Source organism: Pleuronectes platessa, chromosome 10, assembly GCF_947347685.1.
Source record: "Pleuronectes platessa chromosome 10, fPlePla1.1, whole genome shotgun sequence".
Taxonomy (NCBI): domain Eukaryota; kingdom Metazoa; phylum Chordata; class Actinopteri; order Pleuronectiformes; family Pleuronectidae; genus Pleuronectes; species Pleuronectes platessa.
The window spans coordinates 467,217-490,232 of NC_070635.1; the positions used below are offsets into that span (position 1 = coordinate 467,217).

At 46.1% G+C, this 23,016-nt stretch overlaps 1 protein-coding gene across 1 annotated transcript; it reads left to right on the forward strand.

The window, feature by feature from the left end:
• Window positions 1–124: 124 nt before the first annotated feature.
• Window positions 125–21,694, forward strand: cpne4a (copine IVa). Its single transcript, XM_053432041.1, has 16 exons — window positions 125–276; window positions 2,768–2,959; window positions 4,114–4,293; window positions 5,720–5,791; window positions 6,449–6,523; window positions 7,734–7,817; window positions 7,932–8,021; window positions 8,707–8,805; window positions 13,124–13,210; window positions 13,671–13,730; window positions 15,082–15,215; window positions 15,912–15,966; window positions 16,511–16,562; window positions 16,875–17,008; window positions 17,499–17,735; window positions 18,903–21,694. The coding sequence occupies exons 2-16, from the start codon at window positions 2,789–2,791 to the stop codon at window positions 19,032–19,034; spliced, it is 1,662 nt and encodes a 553-aa protein (XP_053288016.1). The 5' UTR covers window positions 125–276; window positions 2,768–2,788; the 3' UTR covers window positions 19,035–21,694.
• The last annotated feature ends 1,322 nt before the right edge of the window (window positions 21,695–23,016 follow it).

Below are 23,016 nucleotides of genomic sequence, written 5' to 3' on the forward strand. Positions count from 1 at the left end.
CTCTCCGTGTCTCCTCCTCCCCGGTGTGTGTGTGAGGCTTCCCCCGCTATAAAGGCGTGAGAGGCGGCTGTGGGCTGCAGAGGCTCCGACAACCACAGCAGGAGGTGGAGGAGGAGCAGGAGCAGGAGCAGGAGCAGGAGCAGGAGCAGGAGCAGGAGCAGGAGCAGGAGCAGGAGCAGGACACAGGACACAGGACACAGGACACAGAAGATGGAGATGAAGCGGAGCTGAATCCGGAAACTTTCTGATGCTTCTTCTCTCTGAGGCTGTGAGCAGGTAAAACGCTTCTGTGACTTCTGTCATCTCACATGGACTTCATCTGATCCATGTCTCTGCATGAGTGAGACAGGACTGGAGTCAGAACATGGGTCGGGACATGTTAGAGACATGTTAGAGACAGATACCTGGAGTCAGAACATGTTAGAGACATGTTAGAGACAGAGAACTGGAGTCAGAATATGGTTCAGGACATGTTAGAGACATGTTAGAGACAGAGAACTGGAGTCCGAACATGTTAGAGACATGTTAGAGACAGAGAACTGGAGTCCGAACATGTTAGAGACATGTTAGAGACAGAGAACTGGAGTCCGAACATGTTAGAGACATGTTAGCGACATGTTAGAGACAGAGAACTGGAGTCAGAACATGTTAGAGACATGTTAGAGACAGAGAACTGGAGTCCGAACATGTTAGAGACATGTTAGAGACAGAGAACTGGAGTCCGAACATGTAAGAGACATGTTAGAGACATGTTAGCGACATGTTAAAGACAGAGAACTGGAGTCCGAACATGTTAGAGACATGTTAGAGACAGAGAACTGGAGTCCGAACATGTTAGAGACATGTTAGCGACATGTTAGAGACAGAGAACTGGAGTCCGAACATGTTAGAGACATGTTAGAGACAGGTTAGCGACATGTTAGAGACAGAGAACTGGAGTCCGAACATGTTAGAGACATGTTAGCGACATGTTAGAGACATGTCATTCAAACAGAGAGACTACAACACCCCTGCCCCCCCCCTCCCCCCCAACTGTCAACACGTCAGACTCTCAGTGTCGTCGTTATAATAACTAAATGAATCAGTTCCAGCTCAGAGCAGGAAACAAACCATGAAGACAAACATGCCGGATCATGTGGACATGTCCTTCACGATGTCTGAATGACGTGTGAACTCTGCTGTGGACAGATCAGTGTTGTTGTTTACAGCTCCTCCACACCGGAGTCGCCCTCATCACCAGAAGATCTGGAACCTCCTCGTGTTTCCAAGTGGACGTCTTCGTCTTCTACGTGTCCGGCTCCTCTTCTTCATCCTGAGATGTTTGTGTTCTTCAGGTTTCAGGTGTTAGAACCCTCATCCACACGTCCACTCGTTCTCCTCCAGGAGTGAAGACACCTCTTTGCCTCTTTGCTCCTGTGACCCGACTCGTCACTGAAGAAGAAGAAACTCAATGTTTTTAATTTAAGTTTTTCTAATTACGTGTATTTTCTGATTTGTAGTTGTGTTGCTGTTCTACCTGAGATATCCTCATGTTGCTGTATGTCAGTGACTTACCAGTGAAAACTGATGGTCTCCAGATCTGTGGTGTGTTTTTAAACCACCTCCTGGATTCCCTCCTTCCTCCTCACACTGTAACCGGAGCCGGCGGCGTGAGGAGGTTTCACAGGACGGTATCTGTGACTTCCTGTGCAGAACATTGAGGCTGCCTCGCTCTGCCAGAGGCTCATGGGATGATAGTGCTGCTGATGGGATAATGGATCATGAAGTGACTGGTGGTTGAAGTGGAGATTCGATTGCTGATGCAGTGGAAATGGTTCCTGTGATGGTTCCTCAGACGACGGAGGCTGAAGATCACACGATAGAACGTGAAGATGCAAAACGTTCAAATCTGATCAAACACTATTTATTCAAATAGAAAATAACCCTTTTCTTTTTCTTTCACATATTTTTGGCGTTAAAAATTTTAATTCAGGAATAATGCAACAAAATAAACGTGAACTTTCAGTTAAAGATGTTTGGATGAAGTTTGGAAACTGACGACATTTCTCAAAAGTGATATATCGAGGGTGGTTGGTTTTGGAAAGTGGTGATGACATCTTTTGTGGACATGTTTTTCAAAATTGGAAACAACGGAAAATAATCAAATCATTTTATGGAAATTGTCATTTTCTTTAAGATCGAAATCTTAACTAGAAACAAAGAGTCCGAGCGGTTTGTGTGGTGCTGCGTTAGTGCAGGTCCTCTTGTGTGAACATGGTTCTAAATAAATGTGATAAATCACAGTGAATCAGCTGAATCATCAAATACATGATGTTGTTACATGCAACAGTAGAAAGGATTTTGAATGAGTTTAGACTTTTACATTTCTGTGAGCAAATGGAATAAAAAGGATTTATTTCCTGCAAATGACAAAGATAAAGGACGTCATTGTTTTTTGGAGATGATTCAGACATGAACACATTCTGCCTCCGCCACAAACAAAGATCTTAAAAAAACATAAAGTTCATCTTCACGACTACGTTTACATTTTAAAACAAACTACTCTGGAGTTTTAGAAAGTTTTTACTTGACAAACAGAAACGAAGGCGTTTGGAAACGATGACGTAGACGCTCTCAACCCGTTGCTGATTGGTCCGGCTCCTGTCACATGACCTCCTTCAGAAAGAAAACCACCAGCCTCAGCTCCTAGAGAATCCTGTTGTAATGAACTGAGGTGTAATGTGTTCGAAGACACCATCCCGTTAACCAATCATTTGTCCTCCCGTAGACTTCCTGTCCCGCCCCCACCATGAGTGACATCTACGACTCAGCGACCGACTCCCTGGGTCTCTTCGGCACCCCCTGTCTGACCAAAGTGGAACTGCGACTCACCTGTAAAGGACTCTCGGACCGAGACGCTCTGTCCAAGCCCGACCCCTGCGTCGTCCTCAAGGTGCAGTCCCATGGACAGTGGATGGAGGTAGGTCGCCACAGCAGCCTGAGTGAACTCAGCTCTAGTTTCTGGTTGTGATGATTTTAATGTTTTCATTCTCGTTTATTTCTTCTTATCTGACTTTCCGTTTCTTTTTGTCTTTTTGTCTTTTTGTCTTTTTTCCTCCCGACCTTCGGTTTGGCTTCTTCTGAGGACTGAGAAAACACTTGAGCTGTTTGAGGGACAGACAGATGAACACAGTTTGTTTACATGATTACTATCAACTTATTTCAGACAGGGCGAGGGGGGGGGGGGTTGAGAGGACAGACACAGAATGTGCTTCAGCTCTGATCTCCAGTCAGTGTAGGCTGCTCTTTTGTTCACTGAATCTTAAATGCTGAAGTTCTTTAATAAGATTGAAATTACCATAATATTTGATCCTGCACATCTGATCTGAGATCAGTCTTTAAAGGTCTGTGTTTGTGAATGTGTTGTTTTTAAATGTTTGTTGTTAAAGTGGTCACTTCCTGTTGGCCAGTGTGTTAGTGTGTGTGCTCGCTGTGACTTGTCAGACTGGTTTCCATTGACCCACTTAAGGGTAAGGGTTATTTTTAGCGGCGGTGGAAACGTCCACACGGACTCAAACTTCTCTTCATCTTCTCTCTGCTGCTCGATTTTGTGTCTCTCATGTGTCTCTTTGTGTCTCTTTGTGTCTTTCATGTGTCTCTCATGTGTCTCTTTGTGTCTCTTTGTGTCTCTCATGTGTCTCTTTGTGTCTCTTTGTGTCTCTCATGTGTCTCTTTGTGTCTCTTTGTGTCACGTTGTGTCTCTTTGTGTCTCTTTGTGTCTCTCATGTGTCTCTTTGTGTCTCTTTGTGTCACGTTGTGTCTCTTTGTGTTTCCTCATCCTATGGGAGCTCTGCCTTGAATCTTGAGCCCAGGGACAGTTCAGGTCCTCAGCTGGACCGACCGTCCCTGGGTCACTGATGTTTTACTGATTTATATTTACTCAAAATTAAACTGGTTTTACTTTTTCAGTTTCCATCTTGCCACCAAGGTCACCTGTCAATCAATCAGTGTAGGCGGGACTGACAGGTCTTCCACTTCCTGTGTGTCTTCCTTTCAGTTCAATAATAAAAACAAATGTGATATAATGATTTTATAAATATGATTCCTCGTGTTGTGTGTCGGTGTCTCCTGCAGGTGGACCGGACAGAGGTGATGCGCAGCTGTGTGAACCCCACCTACTCTAAGGTTTTCACTCTGGACTTTTATTTTGAAGAGGTGCAGCGTCTCCGCTTCGAGCTGCACGACATCAACAGCAGCTACAACGGCCTGAAGGACACCGACCTCCTGGGCTCAGTGCAGTGCACGCTGGGACAGGTGCTGTTATACATCATGCTTACAGATTATAGTTATACATTATAGTTACACATGTGTGGTCCTGTCAGGCTGCTACACTCCATATTAATAACCGACTGATTCTTCCTCTGGTGAACCTGAAAGTCTGCGAAAAAGAAATAATCTTAAATATAGACTTTAGGAGTTTTTCTCCATCTGTCGTTGGCAGAGTTAATTGTTCTCGTCATGGCCGATGGCGAGCGACGTTTTCAGTTTCCTGGTGGCGTGGGGGGGGGGGGGGGGGGGATGAAGCACCGTGTTGGAAGAGTTTGAACAAGCAGAGCAGAAGACGAGGAGCAGCCGCCAAGGCTGAGACGGAACAATCAGCTCCCACATGGTGGAGACTCCCCCCCCGCTCCTCCTCCTCGTCTTTGTCTCTGCCAGCTCCTTCGCCGGCCAGATGGTCGACGCTCTGCTGACGGGCCGGGAAGGAACCGCCAGGAGCCCCCTCTGAGGAAGAGGAGAGAGGACGGAGCCAGGAGACGAGCTGCAGGTCCATGACGAAGAGGAAACAGTTCTCAAACAATACAGCTTCATGATAACCAGAGCAGGAACTGATACCAAACAAGTCCAGGTCCAGGTCTGAAACCAGATCTATGTCCAGGTCCAGGTCTGAAACCAGATCTATTTCCAGGTCCAGGTCTAAAACCAGATCTAAGTCCAGGTCCAGGTCTGAAACCAGATCTAAGTCCAGGTCCAGGTCTAAAACCAGATCTAAGTCCAGGTCCAGGTCTGAAACCAGATCTAAGTCCAGGTCCAGGTCTGAAACCAGATCTAAGTCCAGGTCCAGGTCTAAAACCAGATCTAAGTCCAGGTCCAGGTCTGAAACCAGATCTAAGTCCAGGTCCAAATCTGAAACAAGATCTGAAACCAGATCTGAAACCAGATCATTCAACATCATCCTCACTTTCTGGAAATGTGTAAACTTCAAAGTTTAAAAGTTTCATGTAAAATGTGTTTTTTCCAAACGTCAAACACAAAAACACAAAGCGAGTGAGGCAGATTCAAGCTGCAGCTCATTGGTCCGTTCGACACCTGCAGGACGTCCACAGGACAAAGACTCAGAGGACGAACAGGTTCAAAGACACTCGTCTGTTTAGGACGAGTTAGACTCTGAGCTCAAAACAGCAGAAATGTAATAGTGATCAATCAGATCAAGTGTAACTGATCAAGTTTGTGTGTTTGTCTCTCTGTGTGTGTGTCTTTGTGTGTGTGTGTCTCTCTCTGTGTTTCTCTGTGTGTGTGTCTCTCTGTACGTCTCTCTGTGTGTGTCTCTTTGTGTGTGTGTGTCTCTCTGTGTGTCTCTCTGTGTCTCTCTCTGTGTGTCTCTCTGTGTCTCTGTGTGTGCGTGTGTCTCTGTGTGTGTCTCTCTCTGTGTTTCTGTGTGTGTGTGTCTGTGTGTGTGTAGATCATCTCTCAGAGGAAACTATCTAAAGCTCTGCTCAGACCTGGAGGAACTGTGGGAAAAACCATCATCACGGTGAGTCCCTCTCTGATTGGTTCCCTTCGTCATGTGTGATCATGTGTAATCTGATTACAATGTGTTTCCATGTAAACACATTCTTCATGAAGTTAATTGCGTTTTGTTGAAATGGGCGGAGTCACTGAGTCAGCTGATCCTCTCGTCTGGGTTCCGCCGAGTCATCGTTGATCCACAGCTGACTGCATTTATTTTGAAATGTTCTGTGAACAGGAAGTTTTATTTCTTTTTCCTGTTTCCTCTTTTTGTCTTTCTCCGTCATTCTTCTCTCCATTCTTTTCTTTACCTGTTAGCTTCCTTCCTTCCATCCTTTCTTCTGTTGATCGCTGCTTCCTGTCATCTTTCACTCCTCTATTCTTTCTATCTTTCTTTTTTATATTTTTCACTGCTTCTCTCTCTCCGTTATCATCTCTCTCTCTCTTATTCTTTCATTCTTGCCTTTCTTCTTTTTCCGTGATGGATTTTTTATTTTGGTCCAAGTTCCGTCTGCTAACACGGAGGAGGTGGGGTTTATGACCAATACTGCAGGCAGCCACCAGGGGGCGGTTCAAATGATTTAGCTTTATGTCGTTCATGTTCAGTCGTGTTAAAATGTCACATTGGTGTGTGTGTGTGGGGGGGGTGTGGGGATGTGTGTGTGTGTGTGTGTTTGTTTAGATCTCAGCGGAGGAGCTGACGGGGAACGACGACTACATCGAGCTCTCCTTCAGCGCCAGGAAACTGGATGATAAGGTAACCTGTGTGTGTGTGTGTGTGTGTGTGTGTGTGTGTGTGTGTGTGTGTGTGTGTGTGTGTGTGTGTGTGTGTGTGTGTGTGTGTGTGTGTGTGTGTGTGTGTGTGTGTGTGTGTGTGTGTGTGTGTGTGTGTGTGTGTGTGTGTGTAACCACTGTGTGTGTGTGAGTGGTTTACCACTGTGTGTGTGTGTGTGTTTGTGTGTTACCACTGTGTGTGTGTTTATTTTGTCTGACGCTCCTGTTTCTTTTTCTTAAAGTTTTAATAAAAATCTATTTTTTTTAGAGTGAAACTCCGGATGTTTCCTTTGTTTTAATAAAGTTTTGGATTGACAACTCGGATTAATAAAGTTTCGATGAAAATTAGACGAACAGATTTTTATTGTCATGTGACGTTTGGACAGATGTGACCTGCAGCTGGACGACGCCCTTCAGAGTTCTTTGTGTTAATGTAGTTCTTGGAATATATCGTAAAGATAAATCTTCTTCCTCCTGTAAAATCCAGAGCATGTGACTGGGTCTGATTCGGGATCCACCTCCTTCATCACTGAACCCGAGAGGCAGATCGTTAGCTACGCTCAGAGCTAGCTTGTTAGCTTCGTGGTGCACTATGAATCCTGGGATATGTTTCCCTGAAGGACACATTTGAAATGAGACGGTTGCGTTGCTTCACTGTGAAGCAACAATCTTTGAAGGCAGTTAATGAAGAAGGTGGAGCCTAAAACCTGTCTTCTGTGTAGTGACCAGCAGGGGGCGACTCCTCTGGTAGTTTCTATATCTTCTTCAAACAGCTGATGCTCATTTAGTGAATTATGATCATTTAGAGTCAAACAGACCATAAAGCACCGGATGTTTTTTTGGGGGGGGGTGGGGGGGGCTACCATTGTGTGATTGACAGCTAGTACCATCCAATTGGTGCAGGTGTAGGTGGGCGTGTACTCATGCTCTTAGTCAGGCTCCACCCCTCAATCCTCCAAATATGGTTACTTCTGGTTGGATGGCGCTGAACAAGATGTGAAACTAAGGCTTCAGACCAGCAACTGACACGTGTGTGTGTGTGTGTGTGTGTGTGTGTGTGTGTGTGTGTGTGTGTGTGTGTGTGTGTGTGTGTGTGTGTGTGTGTGTGTGTGTGTGTGTGTGTGTGTGTGTGTGTGTGTGTGTGTGTGTGTGTGTGTGTGTGTGTGTGTGTGTGTGTGTGTGTGTGTGTTCAGGACTTCTTCACTAAGTCAGATCCGTTCCTGGAGATCTACAGACTGAATGAAGATGCCACTCTGCAACTTGTCTACAGAACTGAGGTCTGAACACACAGACGTACTTAGTGACATCACAGCGAAACTGTGAAGTCATCATCATCATCTTCTTCATAAACATCTTCATCGTGAATCAGCTGTTTCCTCTCTGTCTGACAGACTGTTATGAATAATCTCAACCCAGTGTGGAAAACCTTCAAAGTTTCCCTCAACTCACTCTGCAGTGGAGACCATGAACGCAAGCTGCAGGTACACACACACACACACACACACACACACACACACACACACACACACACACACACACAGACTATCTTTCTCTCTGTCTCTTGTGAAAGTTGCTAGTAACACATCCTGTCGTAACACTTCCTGTCAGTCACACTTCCTGTCAGTCACACATCCTGTCGTAACACTTCCTGTCAGTAACACTTCCTGTCAGTCACACTTCCTGTCAGTCACACTTCCTGTCAGTCACACATCCTGTCGTAACACTTCCTGTCAGTAACACTTCCTGTCAGTCACACATCCTGTCAGTCACACTTCCTGTCGTAACACTTCCTGTCAGTAACACTTCCTGTCAGTCACACTTCCTGTCAGTAGCACTTCCTGTCAGTAACACTTCCTGTCAGTAACACTTCCTGTCGTAGCACTTCCTGTCAGTCACACTTCCTGTCAGTCACACTTCCTGTCAGTCACACTTCCTGTCGTAACACTTCCTGTCAGTCACACATCCTGTCGTAACACTTCCTGTCAGTAGCACTTCCTGTCAGTAACACTTCCTGTCGTAACACTTCCTGTCAGTAACACATCCTGTCAGTAACACTTCCTGTCAGTCGCACTTCCTGTCAGTAGCACTTCCTGTCAGTAACACTTCCTGTCAGTCGCACTTCCTGTCAGTAGCACTTCCTGTCAGTAACACTTCCTGTGGGCGCAGTGCACCGTGTGGGACTGGGACTCGAACGGGAAACACGACTACATCGGAGAGTTCGAGGCCTCGTTCAAAGAGATGAGAGGAGCCAGTGAAGGGAGACAGGTACGCTCCATTGATCATGTTCATGTTAGAGTCCTTCCTCACATTACATTGTTACTGGCTGCTCAGTTTGTCGTCAGCAGATTCTGCTCATCACAGATGATTGTGTTGTTTTTGTGTGGACGTGTATTTAAAGAGGTTTCCTGTGGTGTTGAATCAGATCCTCTTCATGCTCCGGTTCCTCTGGGAGTCGATGGAAGTGAGGCAGATACCTGCTCACTCCTGCAGCCGCACAATCAATTTACCAGCTCAGTGAGACTCAGACTGTGACGCCACCGCGCACACACTCCGACACGCTGTTACACAACGAGACAAACACACAGCTCAACACACGGGGCTCTGGAGGAGACAGGGAGGCTGCTGCCACATGTTATTTCTAAACATCAGTCAACATGACCACATGTGAACAAACTTTTGTCTCTGGTTTGGTCTCCACCTCCTCCTGAAGGAAACACTGCTCACTGGTCCACCCGCTGGTCTCAGTTCAGATACAAGATAAACAACAACACAGTGTGTAACCGAGCAGGAAGAGAGATTTTAAACACGACATGTAAAGTAACTTTTCACGTCTTTGTCGCCCACTGAGTCTTTTCTCTGGCTGTACGACGTGTTGTTTCCAGTTTCCAGAACTTTATGTTCTTCCATCATCTGAAGAATATATATTATTTTACATTTAAAATGGCTCCGACTGCTTTATGAACACAGAGGTTTTCATGGTGTTGAACTGTTTATCTTGTAGTATTTGCAACCTGGTGTTTAAAGTTAGCGTCTGTTGTTTCAGGGCGGAGCGATGTTGGACTACTGTTGTAAAGTTTACAGAACGTGTGTAACGTTTATAGAACGTGTGTAAAGTTTACAGAACGTGTGTAACGTTGAGTCTCATCAGAAGCAGAACAACCTGCTGCTAATTGTTTTCTCCTGTTGCTGATGTAATAATCTTAACATAGTATAACTATAGCTCTGGGAGATGCTGCTGTAACTTGACCTGAAGTTTACATTTGTAATGAACATCAAACTCCTGCGTTCTGTCTTTGTAACTTGATGCTGTTCGTTGATTAGCACTTAGCTGACCATGTTGTTGTCGTGGTGGGCAGTGAGGCTGAGGTCACTGCAGCTGTGACTGGTCAGAGATCAGCAGCAGTTAAATCTCTGCTGTGTCTGTTCTGACCACTGTCACCTTCCCTCGATGCTAACGTGGCTACACACTTCAGTTTGATCTCAGCTGGTTTAACCAGAAATGACCTGAGGTCCTTGAGCTCCAGGTTCCCATGAAAGTTCCAATTAGCAGCGTGACCCCCCCCCCCCCCCCCTCGGGCCGTAACACCGCAGCGTTTGTTTGGACAGACGCCGGCGGCAGAGACAGATGATGAGGTCACAGCTCAGAGACACTTCAGAAACCAGGCGCTCATTGAAGTGCAGCTCTTCATCGGTTCAGGTTTCCAGAGGCTCAGCTTCTGGGTTTTCTCTGGAAATTTCCCGAAGACGACGACGATCCGAACAAACAGCTTCTCTCAGCTGTCTCATTATCAGAGTGTTTGTAGTGTGATGATCCCGTGGGACGCCACAGGTTTCATTAACACATCCACCTTCAGAGCGCAGAGGAAGAAATGAATTCAAATCCAGCTCCAGCTTGAAGAGGAGGCTGAAAGTACAGAAGCTTGAATCTTTGATCGTTCTGTGGGTTCCACTCCTCACTGTTTAAAACGATCTGATTGGATCAAACTAGTCTCCTCCACTTTGAATTCAGTAAAACAGGAGAGGACTTCCTCTTCCTCCTGCCGTTAACCAGGAGGAGGGTTTCATCATCTGGAGGAGACCTCCCTTCTTCTTCTCCTCTTCACAGTTTATTTATTGGCCTCCTCCCTTTGCCGACAGTCGGCGAGACTGAAACGAGAAATCCCTGTGAAGTGGAGCCTCCAGAGACCATCTGTTCATCCATCTGTGGGCTGCACAGAGAGCTGCTGCTGCCCCCCCGCCCTGCTCAGCTGAGGACGGTCTTCTGCTCTGGGATCTGGATCTTTGCTCCACAGTGACAGTCGGCTCGTAACCTTACATTTTAATTAGATTAGATTTCTTTATTTATCCACACAATGGGGATATTCACTTGTTACAGCAATAAAGAAAAACAGAATTAAAGTAACAGTGCCGAAGCACAATAAAAAAGATCACAATATGTACACTACTAAAACTACACATAATAAGAGTACAGATAACAAACAACCTGCAAAACAGACACTGTGCAAAAGCAGGGGCTGGGGATAAAGTGGAATGATGTAAGTGTTATTGTAATGAAAACAAAAATATTATAAGTAATATTGCAACAGTAGTGACCATGATACAGAAAAATAATTAAAAAGTAAGTGACCATAATATAAATAATACTACAACATAGCATACTGGAAATATAAATAATGCAATGTAACCATTTTAAGTGACCATGATATAAATATAGATGTAAAGTGTTGTAAATAATTATTGTGCATGGTAGTGAACTGAGTAAAAAAATACAAACATAAATAAGAAAAATAAAAATACAAATACAGCTATGGTGAGAGGTTGAGTGGAGATAGAGATAATCGACAGGGACTACAACATTATCAGGTGGTGCTGGTGTTGTAGAGCCTGACTGCGGCCGGGATGAAGGACCTGCGGAACCTCTCCTTCTTACACCGTGGGTGTAACAGTCTGCTGCTGAAGGAGCTGCTCAGGGACCCCACAATGTCATGTAGGGGGTGAGAGGTGTTGCCCATGATGGACGCCAGCTTGGCTAACATCCTTCTGTCCCCCACTTCCTCAATGGAGTCCAGAGGACAGTCCAGGACAGAGCTCACTCTTCTTATCAGTCTGTTGAGCCTGCTCCTGTCTCTGTCCGTGCTACCCCCCCTCCAGCAGACCACCGCGTAGAAGATGGCTGAGGCCACCACAGAGTCATAAAAAGTCCTGAGGAGAGCCCTGCACACTCCGAAGGACCTCAGCCTCCTCAGCAGATGGAGGCGGCTCTGGCCCTTCTTATAGAGGGCATGTGTGTTGTCCGACCAGTCCAGTTTGTTGTTGAGGTGAACACCCAGGAATTTGTAGTTCTCCACCACCTCTATGTCCAATCCCTGGATGTTCACTGGTGTTAAGTTGGATGCTTTTTTCCGGAAGTTCACGATCATCTCCTTCGTCTTGCTGGTGTTCAGCTGAAGCTGGTTCAGCTCACTCCAGCTGACGAAGTCTGTGATGACCGCCCTGTACTCCAGGTCATTCCCCTCAGGAACACATCCAACGATGGCTGTGTCATCAGAGAACTTCTGGATGTGGTGTTGTGGGTGAAGTCGGAGGTGTAGAGGGTGAAGAGGAAAGGGGAGAGCACCGTACCCTGAGGGGCACCTGTGCTGCAGAGCACCACGTCAGACACACAGTGATGGAGCCTCACATACTGTGGTCTCTTGGTGAGGTAGTCCGTTGTCCATGCAGCCAGGTGTTGGTCCACTCCCACGTTCTCCATCTTCACTTTGAGCAGTGAAGGCTGGATGGAGTTGAATGCACTTGAGAAGTAAACTTGACCTGTTAGAAACTACATGTAACCAAAGAACGGGACTGAAACGAGATTACTCATTTTCAGTTATTTTCAGTTATCGATCGGAAACAAATTCATGACCTCATCACGATGCTTCCTACAACCAGCTGTGAGCCGAGTTTCTACGACAGGAAACACTTCATCGCCAGAACAACGAAATGAAAAGATCAATGATGCAGCTGAGATTCCTGTGAAGTGAAATCAGGATGAATTTAGTTTCATAGTTTTAGTTTTAAAACGAACCCTCAACAGCTGCATGTTTTTCAGTGGAAGTTACAAACAGTTGTTTTGTGGACGTCAGGTTTGTCCCGACACGGCCGGCTCCTGCTGGACCAATCACATCGCAGATTCCTGAGTTCTGGACTGAAGAGTTCTGTGTTTACAGGAAACATGGTCATCACGTGTTGTTAACATCAAACTGAACTCTGGGGGCAACATGCTCTTTACATAATGATAGCCTACAGTTAGTAGTCAAACTCCAGTCAACACGTACAAACACATTTTATACACAATGTATAAAACTAAACCGTGGAAAGCGTGTGTGTAATTTACGTGAACGGTTTCTGACCCCAGTGCGAGCAGCTTTTTAAAAACAGTTGTGTGTAAAAGAAGAATCTCGACAAACTTAATGAAGCAATTAAGAACCACTCCCACAGAGACGGGGGACGAGGACAGGAGGAAGGTCTCCTGTCTCCGTCCCCCTCGATCATATGACAGAAAAGTGTTTGTCGAAGATGATTGTGTGTTTGTGTGTTGCAGGTGCAGTGGCCATGTTTAAATCCCAAATACAAAGTGAAGAAGAAGAATTATAGGAACTCTGGGATCGTCATCCTGAACCAGTGCAAGGTGACGTTTCTGTTTCATCACAAACTGGTTTCATTTCAATCTGTTTGAGGCTTTAATGTTTTTTTTAATCCGAACAGTTGAGGGATCATTTTTTCGGCCCTCGTCTCGTTTCTCTCGCCGCCTGGCGCCGGCTGACAGGCGGCTAGGGGAACCAATTAGGAAGCCGCGAGCCGCCTGACTAACCTGACACTTCCTGCCAGGCGAAGCTGAACGGCACTCAGCCGGCGAGCGAGGGCAGCCGGGGGAATCGAACCGCCGGGCGAGAGCCAGATAACATTTAGTCCAATGACACTCAGCACGTACAGTCCAGGGTCGCACAACACAGACACACATTACTGAGCAGCTACGACTTCATCCCACTTGATGGATGAGGAGTTTGAATGAGAGCAGCTTCCAGCTGGCTCCTCCCATGTGTGTGATGTCACAACTTTAAATATTCACGTTTTCCTTTCTGCTGCAGATCATCAAGATGCACTCGTTCCTGGATTACATCATGGGCGGCTGTCAGATCCAGTTTACAGTGAGAGCACACACAGACACACACACACAGACACACACACACACACACATTCTCTATAGTTGTGAGAAAACTTAATAATTCATTCCCCAGCCCTGACTCCACAACTCAATGCTGACCGATGGTATTGAACCAAAACTGGCCTCATAACTATAGATACACACACTGACGCACACACACACACAAACACACACAGGTGATGCTCAGGTCATTATTGTGTGTCTGGAAAAATTGCTGTCTGCTTTCCCAGTAGCTCTGACGTTGCTATGGAAACGGTTACCATGGCAACATGCTCCAGTTCTCCACTGTCCCAGTTTGCACCGGCAGCTGTGACCAGTTAAACCAGTGATCTATAAAGACTTTCAGTTTGTGTCTGTTTTGTGTGTCTCTTCAGTCTACGTCCTGTCTCCGTCTTCATGTTCAACACAAACTCGAGTTGTAACGCAACACGCCGACAAAGCTGCGTCCCCCCCCCCCCCCGGCAGCGATGGAGCCACCGATTGAAACCTCTTCATGGTCGGCTGCGTCTCAAAGACCTTTATTCATTCTTGTGTGTGTGTACTGTGTTTAATGTGTGTACTGTGTGTACTGTGTGTACTGTGTGTAATGTGTGTAATGTGTGTGAATCTAAAAGTTCTGGACTCTAGTTTAAAATCCAAGCACCTTCACACTGTCTTCAGTTGTTAGGGGGTGTGTCACTAGGGTTGGGTACCGAGATCCGGTTCCAATACAACCGGTTCCGACCCGGACCGACATGCAAATCAGATTTCGGTGCCTGAGCCAATGGAGGACTGAGGTCTTCGTTGCTCCCGCCTCCTCACACTTCCACTCCTTCCTTCAGGGGGAGGGGCTCCTCCCGTCGGGCCCCGCATGAGGCGGGCGTGGCGGCCGGTGGACAAACTCATGTCTCCGCGTTACGCTACGTCAGGGCGTCCGTGCAGGTGTGGGAGGATCTCCTCTCGAGACCTCTCCCCGGCGCTGGCTGCCCCCCCCGCCGGGCGCCGGGGCCGGGGGAGGGGGTCGGGGGCGGGGGGAACGAAGCCTTGCCTGCAACAGCCCCGGCCTCGGAGACACGGGGTCAGTGATGGAGAAGAGACCCTCAGTCTTCAATTGTCTCAGGCACCGAAGTCAGAGTCACGAGTCAGAGTCTGTGTGTTTTGTATTTATTTGTATTTATTTAAGTATAGTTTTAACTTTTGTTAACAGTTCATATAATATTCATAGTTTTAAGTTAAGTTTTTTTTTTTAAAGTATCGGTTAAGAACCGGTATTGGAAAAAACACCGGTACCCAGCCCTAGTCACTAGCTGAGCTCTCTCCTCCTGCTCCTCTGTGATTGGCTGTCGTCTCTCCAGGTAGCCATTGACTTCACGGCCTCTAACGGAGATCCTCGTAACAGCTGCTCTCTTCACTACATCCACCCGTACCAACCCAACGAGTACCTGAAGGCTCTGGTGGCCGTGGGGGAGATCTGCCAGGACTACGACAGGTGGGTCTGACCCAGCAGCCAATCACGTGATAGCGTTTATTGAAGGACAAATCATTGTCTCCACGTTGACTTTCTGTCCCAGCGACTAAATGTCTTATTGACACATGAAGGAAAAGAAGTGAAACTGCGTCTTTAGTTTTTTTGAATTCTCAGTGAGACGTGAAAACTTCTCTTCACGTGTAGACTCGTCCAATCAGCTGGTTTTTAATCTGTGTGAAGTTAAAACCAACATGGGAACTGGTTTTCTTCAGGTGTCACTGACAAATGCTGTTTATCTCAATGTGCATCAACATCTGGATCTAAATACACAACATCTGGATCCATCGTTCTGAACATTAACACTCATGATCACTGAGTTAGTCGCTGCAGCGCCACCTGGTGGTGCTCCAGTTTGAACTTAATGTTGATCCACTGATCAGAGAGTAAACGTGTAATGATGAACCGTGATGTCAGTGGGCGTGTCATGTGGTTCTTTAACAACTCCTCTTCCTCCTCCATGTTCTCCGCTCTCTCACTGTTCTTCACTTTGTTGTATGATTGGAGCAGGAAGTGGTAATCACACCTCAGGGTCGCCGACTCTGCCACAGCCAATCAGAGGTCTTTTCTCTGTGCTGAAGTGGAGGTGGACTGAATGAGCTCGTTAACTCCTGCTGAGCCAATCACAAACCTCATTCTTATCAACTTCTCTTTTTCCAGTGACAAAATGTTCCCGGCGTTTGGCTTCGGCGCTCAGATCCCTCCTGACTTCAAGGTAATTGAACTGCTCCTCCTGCCATTTCTCCCAGCATGCTCTCTGTTAGTAGAGAGGGGGGGCGGACCAGTCAGAGGCTGTGATTACCAGCCCACCCCCCCCCCCCCCCTCCTCCTCTCCCCAGGAAGATGCTGGTTGAACTGAATAATGACCCTGTGTTAAATGATGATTCAGACTGAAACAGTTATTAATGAAAGATAAAGATGATTCATAAACTGTTCAAGTTGAGCCACACAACAGAGTCGTGTGATGACCTCACTGCTCCCTCCACTCAGTGTGGAGCAGTCACCAGATCCACCAGCTCAGATCCAACCATGAGCTCTGGGAACCACTTCAGGAGTAATGGGAGGGTTGTGTGTGGGGGGGAGGGGGGAGCTTAGATTAGATCAAGCAGAAGAAAATGAAAAAAGGATGAAGAGAGATGAAGGTGAAGAGGGAGAGAGATAATTCTTTCTTCAGGTTTTTTTCAGTATTATCACAGATATCAAACCGACTTCCTGTCTCCCCCTCCCCCTCCCCCTCCCCCCTCCCCCTCCCCCTCCAGGTCTCCCACGACTTTGCGGTGAATTTCAACAAGGAGAACCCGGAGTGTGCAGGTAGGTGCTCTGTAGAAGAAAGAGGAAGCTCTGTGACATCAGAGTCAGCTGATGGTCACGTGACGAGGAGTCAGCTGATCGTCACGTTTCATTCTGAATTTAAAAAGCTGCTGAAGTCTTTCAAATTCTTTAAGCATTTTTTCTGCTTCATTGTTATTTGATAGTTAAAGTGAGATCGGCGACATGTACAGGACTCAGGCTGGAATCGAACCCGCGGCGCTGCAGAGAGGACGTGGTGCTCGGAGCAGAGATGATGGATCTGTGTTGTTACCCTGTAGGTGAACCTCCTGACTGTGTTTGGTGTGTGCTCAGGTATCCAGGGAGTCGTGGAGGCCTACCAGGCCTGCCTCCCCAAGCTGCAGCTCTACGGTCCCACCAACATCGCCCCCATCATCCAGAAGGTCGCCAACTCCGCCTCGCAGGAGGTCCACACCAAGGAGGCCATGGTGAGAGCACCGGGTCATTCATCATGGTTCTGGACTCAGTGACCCTCAGCTTCTTTAGTCCTGGAACACGTGACAGATGTTTCTGTCCTGAACATCAGGAACTGGACATGTTCCAGTTCGTTCCAGTGTTGTTGACTCCAGGAAGCAGCTGAAGATAACTCCGCCCACGAGTCATTTTAAAGTTGAACGTCCTGAACCTTGTGATCCTGAGATCTGAGATCATATGTTTGTGATGTGAAGTTTGAAACTTTACGTAGAATTCAAACATTCTGTTGCTTTAATGCTTCTCAACCAATCACAGTTTCCCACTCACGTCCCGGAACATGCTAAGCTAGCTGTCCATGCAATGCTAAAGTACACAGTCACACAGAACCTTTACTGCATAGATGGGATTTGAGTGGCTGATTGAAAACCTGAGCTTTTCTAAACTTGTATCACACAAAGTGAGCGGCGGTAATGGAACCACACAAACGTGTCTCCTCTCCTGCAGCAATACTTCATCCTGCTGATCCTGACGGACGGCGTCATCACCGACATGGCCGACACGCGGGAGGCCATCGTCCAGGCCTCACGCCTCCCCATGTCCGTCATCATCGTGGGGGTCGGGAACGCCGACTTCAGCGACATGCAGATGCTGGACGGGGACGACGGGATCCTCCGATCCCCCAAAGGAGAACCCGTCCTGCGAGACATCGTCCAGTTTGTCCCCTTTCGCAACTTCAAACATGTGAGTCATTTTAATCATGTTTAAAAAATTGAAATTCAAACATTAATAATGTTTCACTAGTTCTGATTGAAACATGTTTATGTCCTCCTGTCTGAGGAGTTCCACCAGAAACCATCTGAGAGCCATGTTTCTCCTCGTCACTCATTTCTCTGGGGCTCATTGGTTCCTGGTTGGTTCACCTGTTTTCTATATTCACTAACTGCAGCTAAATTAAGATTTAAGCATAAAAACACTCAAACACCAACATCACTGAGATTAAAGTCACTTCCTGGTTTCTATAGCAGGAAGTCACTTCCCTCCTGCTCAAAACATCTTTCTTTTTTTATTTGATTTATATCTAATTTAATTTTGTCCATTGTGGCGTCACATTTACGTTCAGGCTCGTCCCACTTTTAGAGACGTGCGTGCGTGATGTTACGTGGAGCAGTGTTGTGTTAACATCATAAACATTTGTGCGTTCACAGCCCCAGTGGAACTAAAAGCCTAAAGAACTAAACTGTGGCAGCAGCTGGTTTGTTTAGTTTGTTGCTTGATAGAAAATGATAGTGTGAAGAATGAGAGTGAAGAGGAAAGTAATAAACCGAGCAGAGGACGGAGGATCAGAGCATATTGGAAGAGGAGGAGATGAAATGAGAAGAGAGGGTGTGAAGTTATTGAAGAAATTAGTTTTCAGCCTTAAAGCAGGAGGCTGAGGAGGCAGCAGCTTGATTTCTCCTCCGTGTGCTTCAAGTCTGTGAGTCTGAAGCTTCCAGTGAGCAGCAGATTCAGCTCGTCTCTCAGAACCTGGTTTATTTCTCCCTCCTGGTTAAATCTGTGATGAAGGAGAGAACGAGCTTCACACATTTACTGCAGCTCCCAGAATCCTCTGTGAAGGATGAGGAGTCAATTCAGCACAGAGTAACAGTGTGTAGCACATCCTGTGTGTGTGCATGTGAGGGTAGAGGTGTTCTCTATGTGGGTCTGGTGCAGATGTCAGGACTCATCTAAAAGACACAAAATTGCTTTATAGAAATGTTTGTTGACTGTAGATTTGAAGGAGATGATGACGTCACCTACAGAAACCAGTGGGTTGACCGTTCAGTTGGATCTGCAGTTTGATTCCTAGAGATCCTTGGTTCATGTCAGAGGAGAGTTGGTGGTTTCATGGTGATGTTCTCTCCTCCGCAGGCGACTCCAGCTGCTCTGGCTAAGAGTGTGCTTGCAGAAGTGCCCAACCAGGTGGTGGACTACTACAACAGCAAGGGCATCAAGCCCAAAGTGCCCAGCAAGTTCCAGTCTTCCAGGCCGTTCGGGCCCTGAGCGCCGCCGCCCGCTGACCACATGTGGCGTCCTGGACGGAGGGAGATGTCTCTGTGTTCTGTTCGTTGTTATTGAAAATGTTAAAGGTGCTACACGCAGCATTTCACCACCAGGAGGTGTTTATATCAGACACAAGTGTTCTACAACAACATCGATTTTACAGATACTTTCATTTAAAGCTCAGTTCAAGTCGAGGACATCTCCTCACCTCTTGTCGTCCTCGAGGAGAAGCTGCAGTTTGGATCTTCTCATCATGGAAACACATGAACGTGCAGCAGCTGGGATGTTCTCATTCAGAGATGAAGGGTTCAGCGTCGGTCAGCGTGAACACAGCAGCTGAGGTTCCTATGTTTCTGTATTGATGCTGAACTCAGACCATCCTGCAGAGTTCGTTCAGGACCTGGTCTCAATCAGCCGGCTCAAGAGGAACTCATTAGACGACCCCTCCGTTCATTAAGCACAGCCTCGTCTCCAAAGACCCAGAGAACGAAAGTTATTTTCAGGTTATGACTGATGAACCAATCAATGACTTTCAGGAACTCATCAGAAACGTACCACAGAGTTTCAGGACCATGTTAAAGAAAATCATCATTTTTAGATTTCAACAGTAAAGTTGTAATTGAGAAGAATTTCGCACTGAACCCCCAAAAAGAGTTGTAATTTTACGAGAGCAAACCGACACATTTCTTTTTGGCCTGTGTGTGGCGCTGTGGTTCATTTAAGGCTTTACATGATTGAAGCTGTTAGTTCATGTTATGTGGACTCACTCACTAATCGCTAATTACTACGTTGTAAATCCTTCATGGTCAACATCCAGGTTCTAAATAGCATCAGCTATGTAGCATGAAAAGCTGCGGCTAAGTTTGTCTTCCTCTTTGTTCTGCGTTAGCGTTCAGCTCGTTTTGAAAAACTGTTTTACGTCAGATTTCAAAACAAATTCACTTCGAGCAAATTAAAGCTCACACAGACACAAACGCTTCAATAAACTCACTTTGATCTCGTTAGCAACTAAACCAGCTAATCCGATGGTTAGCTAACAGGTAGCATGAGCTAACAGGTAGCAGAACGGCCACTGTGGTGATGCATGTGTGTGCTTAGCTCGTTAGCCACCGCAGCCCAGCTAGCAATACAAGTAGTCAATATGTCATAGTTCCCAGCACTACTCATCTCTCACGGACTCAAATAAATGTCACGATGCTGCTACACACAGCCGCCATCTTGACTTGTCTTAAACATGGGTGTCGTTTGCTTCCTAGCGACCACTGCTAGCAGGCAGCAGAGGGGTTTGAGGGGAACTAGGAAAGTTCTATACGGGGAAATAATTCATTTCATCAAGTGTCAGGTCTGAAAATGCTAAGTGTAGCACCGTTAGCGTCCGTGGTGCATGCAGGGCCTCAACGTCTCGCTACGTTCAGGAGGGTTTATTTATATGGACATGAAAAGCACACAAACAAAACACTGACCAATCCAATCGCTGCTTCTCCGCTGACAGCATGACGGGCGGGAAACAGTCGCTGAAGGAATGTATGACCCCCCCCCCCCCCCCGGTTTGTTTTTATAGTGAATTGAGATTTTGCTAAATTTGGTATTGTTGGTCCGATGTGAAGCACTTTGGTTCTGGATGAAGAAGCTGCCTTCACAGACGTCTGCATCCTCTGCTTCCCTCAAGACAAATGCATGAGCTGTGGTTTTGCATGTAAATGTCCATGTGGGACTGTTTCCTGGTAGTGAGTCATCAGAGTGATGACGTTTACGATGTGTCCGATAAAGGGGCGGTTCTACTCTGAGCATGTTCGTGTGTCAACGGAAATGTGGGAGTCGACTTTAAAAAGCACAACTTAAGTATCTTTGGAGAGATTTTAGATTATAATGATAGTTTGTGGTCATTTTGTGCCACAACATCTGTCAGAAAACTTTATTCAATTTCTTACTCTAAGTTTTTTAATTATTAAATTAATCATATTTGGTTTCTGGAAAGATTCGATCTGCAGCTGCACTGTTGAGTCTCTTAAATCAACTTTTCTTTCTTTTCTTACACAAACTCTATAAAATCCTAAAAACAAAATTACACTACCCACAATCCTCAGCTGTAAAAGTGATGTCTCTGATTGGTGGACATCACTGTTACCATGGAAATGTTCATCATCTTCAACCTTCGCAATGGATTATGGGTAGTGTAGATCCTTCACTCTTGAAATAATATATTTCAATATTTTCATTCTCTGAATCAAAGGTTTTTGGTTATGATTCATCTCAGACGCTGGTTCAGGAATTAAAACTCTTTTTATAGAAGAACAAGAGAAGTTGACTTCCTGAAGCAGAGTCGCTCTGGAAGTGGACGCTCTATGACTGTTGCTCAATAAGTCAAATGTTCAACCTATCATTTTACATCTGTAAGAAATGATTGTACATGCTAAGTTAATTTCCTATTTATCATTCACAGCAATTCTACTTCCTGTACTCAAACCTGTGGGGAATGTGTGATGCATTTGGTTTGGTCATTGTTTATTTATTGATTCTTTTATTACAGGAAGTTTGATTAAGTTGATAAAAGATGGAGGACAGGTGTTGAGTCACATGACTTGATTGTTGTGTTAATATGCAGCATTGTGTGCAAAACAATGACAAACTGACTTATGATAATAAAGTTTTATCAGTTACGTGTCTCAGTGTTTTATGTGAACAAGCAGAATTCAGAAATCACAGATTTCTAAAAACAGGGAAAAGTGTGTGTCAGTATGAGTGTGTGTTGCTCTTTGTGTCAGGGTGTGTTGCTCTCTGTGTGTCAGTGTGTGTTGCTCTCCGTGTCAGTGTGTGTTGCTCTGTGTGTGTCAGTGTGTGTTGCTCTGTGTGTGTCAGTGTGTGTTGCTCTGTGTGTGTCAGTGTGTGTTGCTCTCCGTGTGGCCCCCTGCAGAGAGAAGCACCTCCTCATCCTGATTCCAAACGGCAGCAGCAGTAATTAAAGTGCTGTTCGTTGGTGTTGGCTGAAAGGGGGGGGGGGGGGGGGGGTGTAACTCTGTCACCAGAACAAAAGATTCACGTGACGACTCGAAGACGCTGAGAAACAGGAAGCTGCTCAGGAGGAGGATCCCAGGAAGGAGATCTGAGCTCAGGAGAGAAAAGCTCTTTAAGTCAAACTCTGAGTTGAGAGAAAATAAAATAACCAGTTTAGATCAAACTGAACAGATTCAGACCAACGTTTATCAGAATCTGTCTCCAGGGACCAATGAGAGATAATCAGTGAGCTGATTGATCAACTGATTGAATGATGTCATCGAGTGTCACTCCAGTATTACCTGAGAACACGTCTTAAAAAAATGGCGGCAACCAACGTCCAGGTCCACAGCCCTGGTTCCTGTGTCTTTTCTCAGCTTGTCTCTCGTCAGTCTCAACGTCCTCAGCTTCTGTGTCTTCTGCAGGAACTCCCTGAGGTCCAAACTGTGGGCGGAGCCGGAGGCGAGGGAGCTTCTGAGCTTTGATCTTGTTCAGCTGAAGTTCGACGACATGAAAACGATGTGATGAGTTTTCAAACTGACAGTTCATAAAACCGAGCGTCTCTCAGACAGTTCACTGCAGCGCATTGAGACGTCCTGACAGATGGTCCTCACTGAGGCAGCAGGACACGACTGAGGACTCGTCTCCTGCTGCTCGTCACGGACGTTCAGTGAAAGGTGTCCTGAGGCTGACGAGCTGCAGGCGGAGGAATCAAACCCACGAGATCCGGTTTGAATCGGTTGGAAAGTCCAACGCTGAACACAGGCTGTGATTAGGTCATTGAATTCACCATCATCAGGTTCGTTACAGTGAGAATTCACCAGGTACCACACGTCTCCACACACATTGTCCTTATGATTAATATCATTTCATTTAATTGATAAATTAAATTTGAGAGACTGATGTTTATAAAAATCAATTAACACAATGCTGCTGCTATTCCTGCTGGGTCCATGTGGTGGCGCTGTGTTAAACATTACTTCTCTTG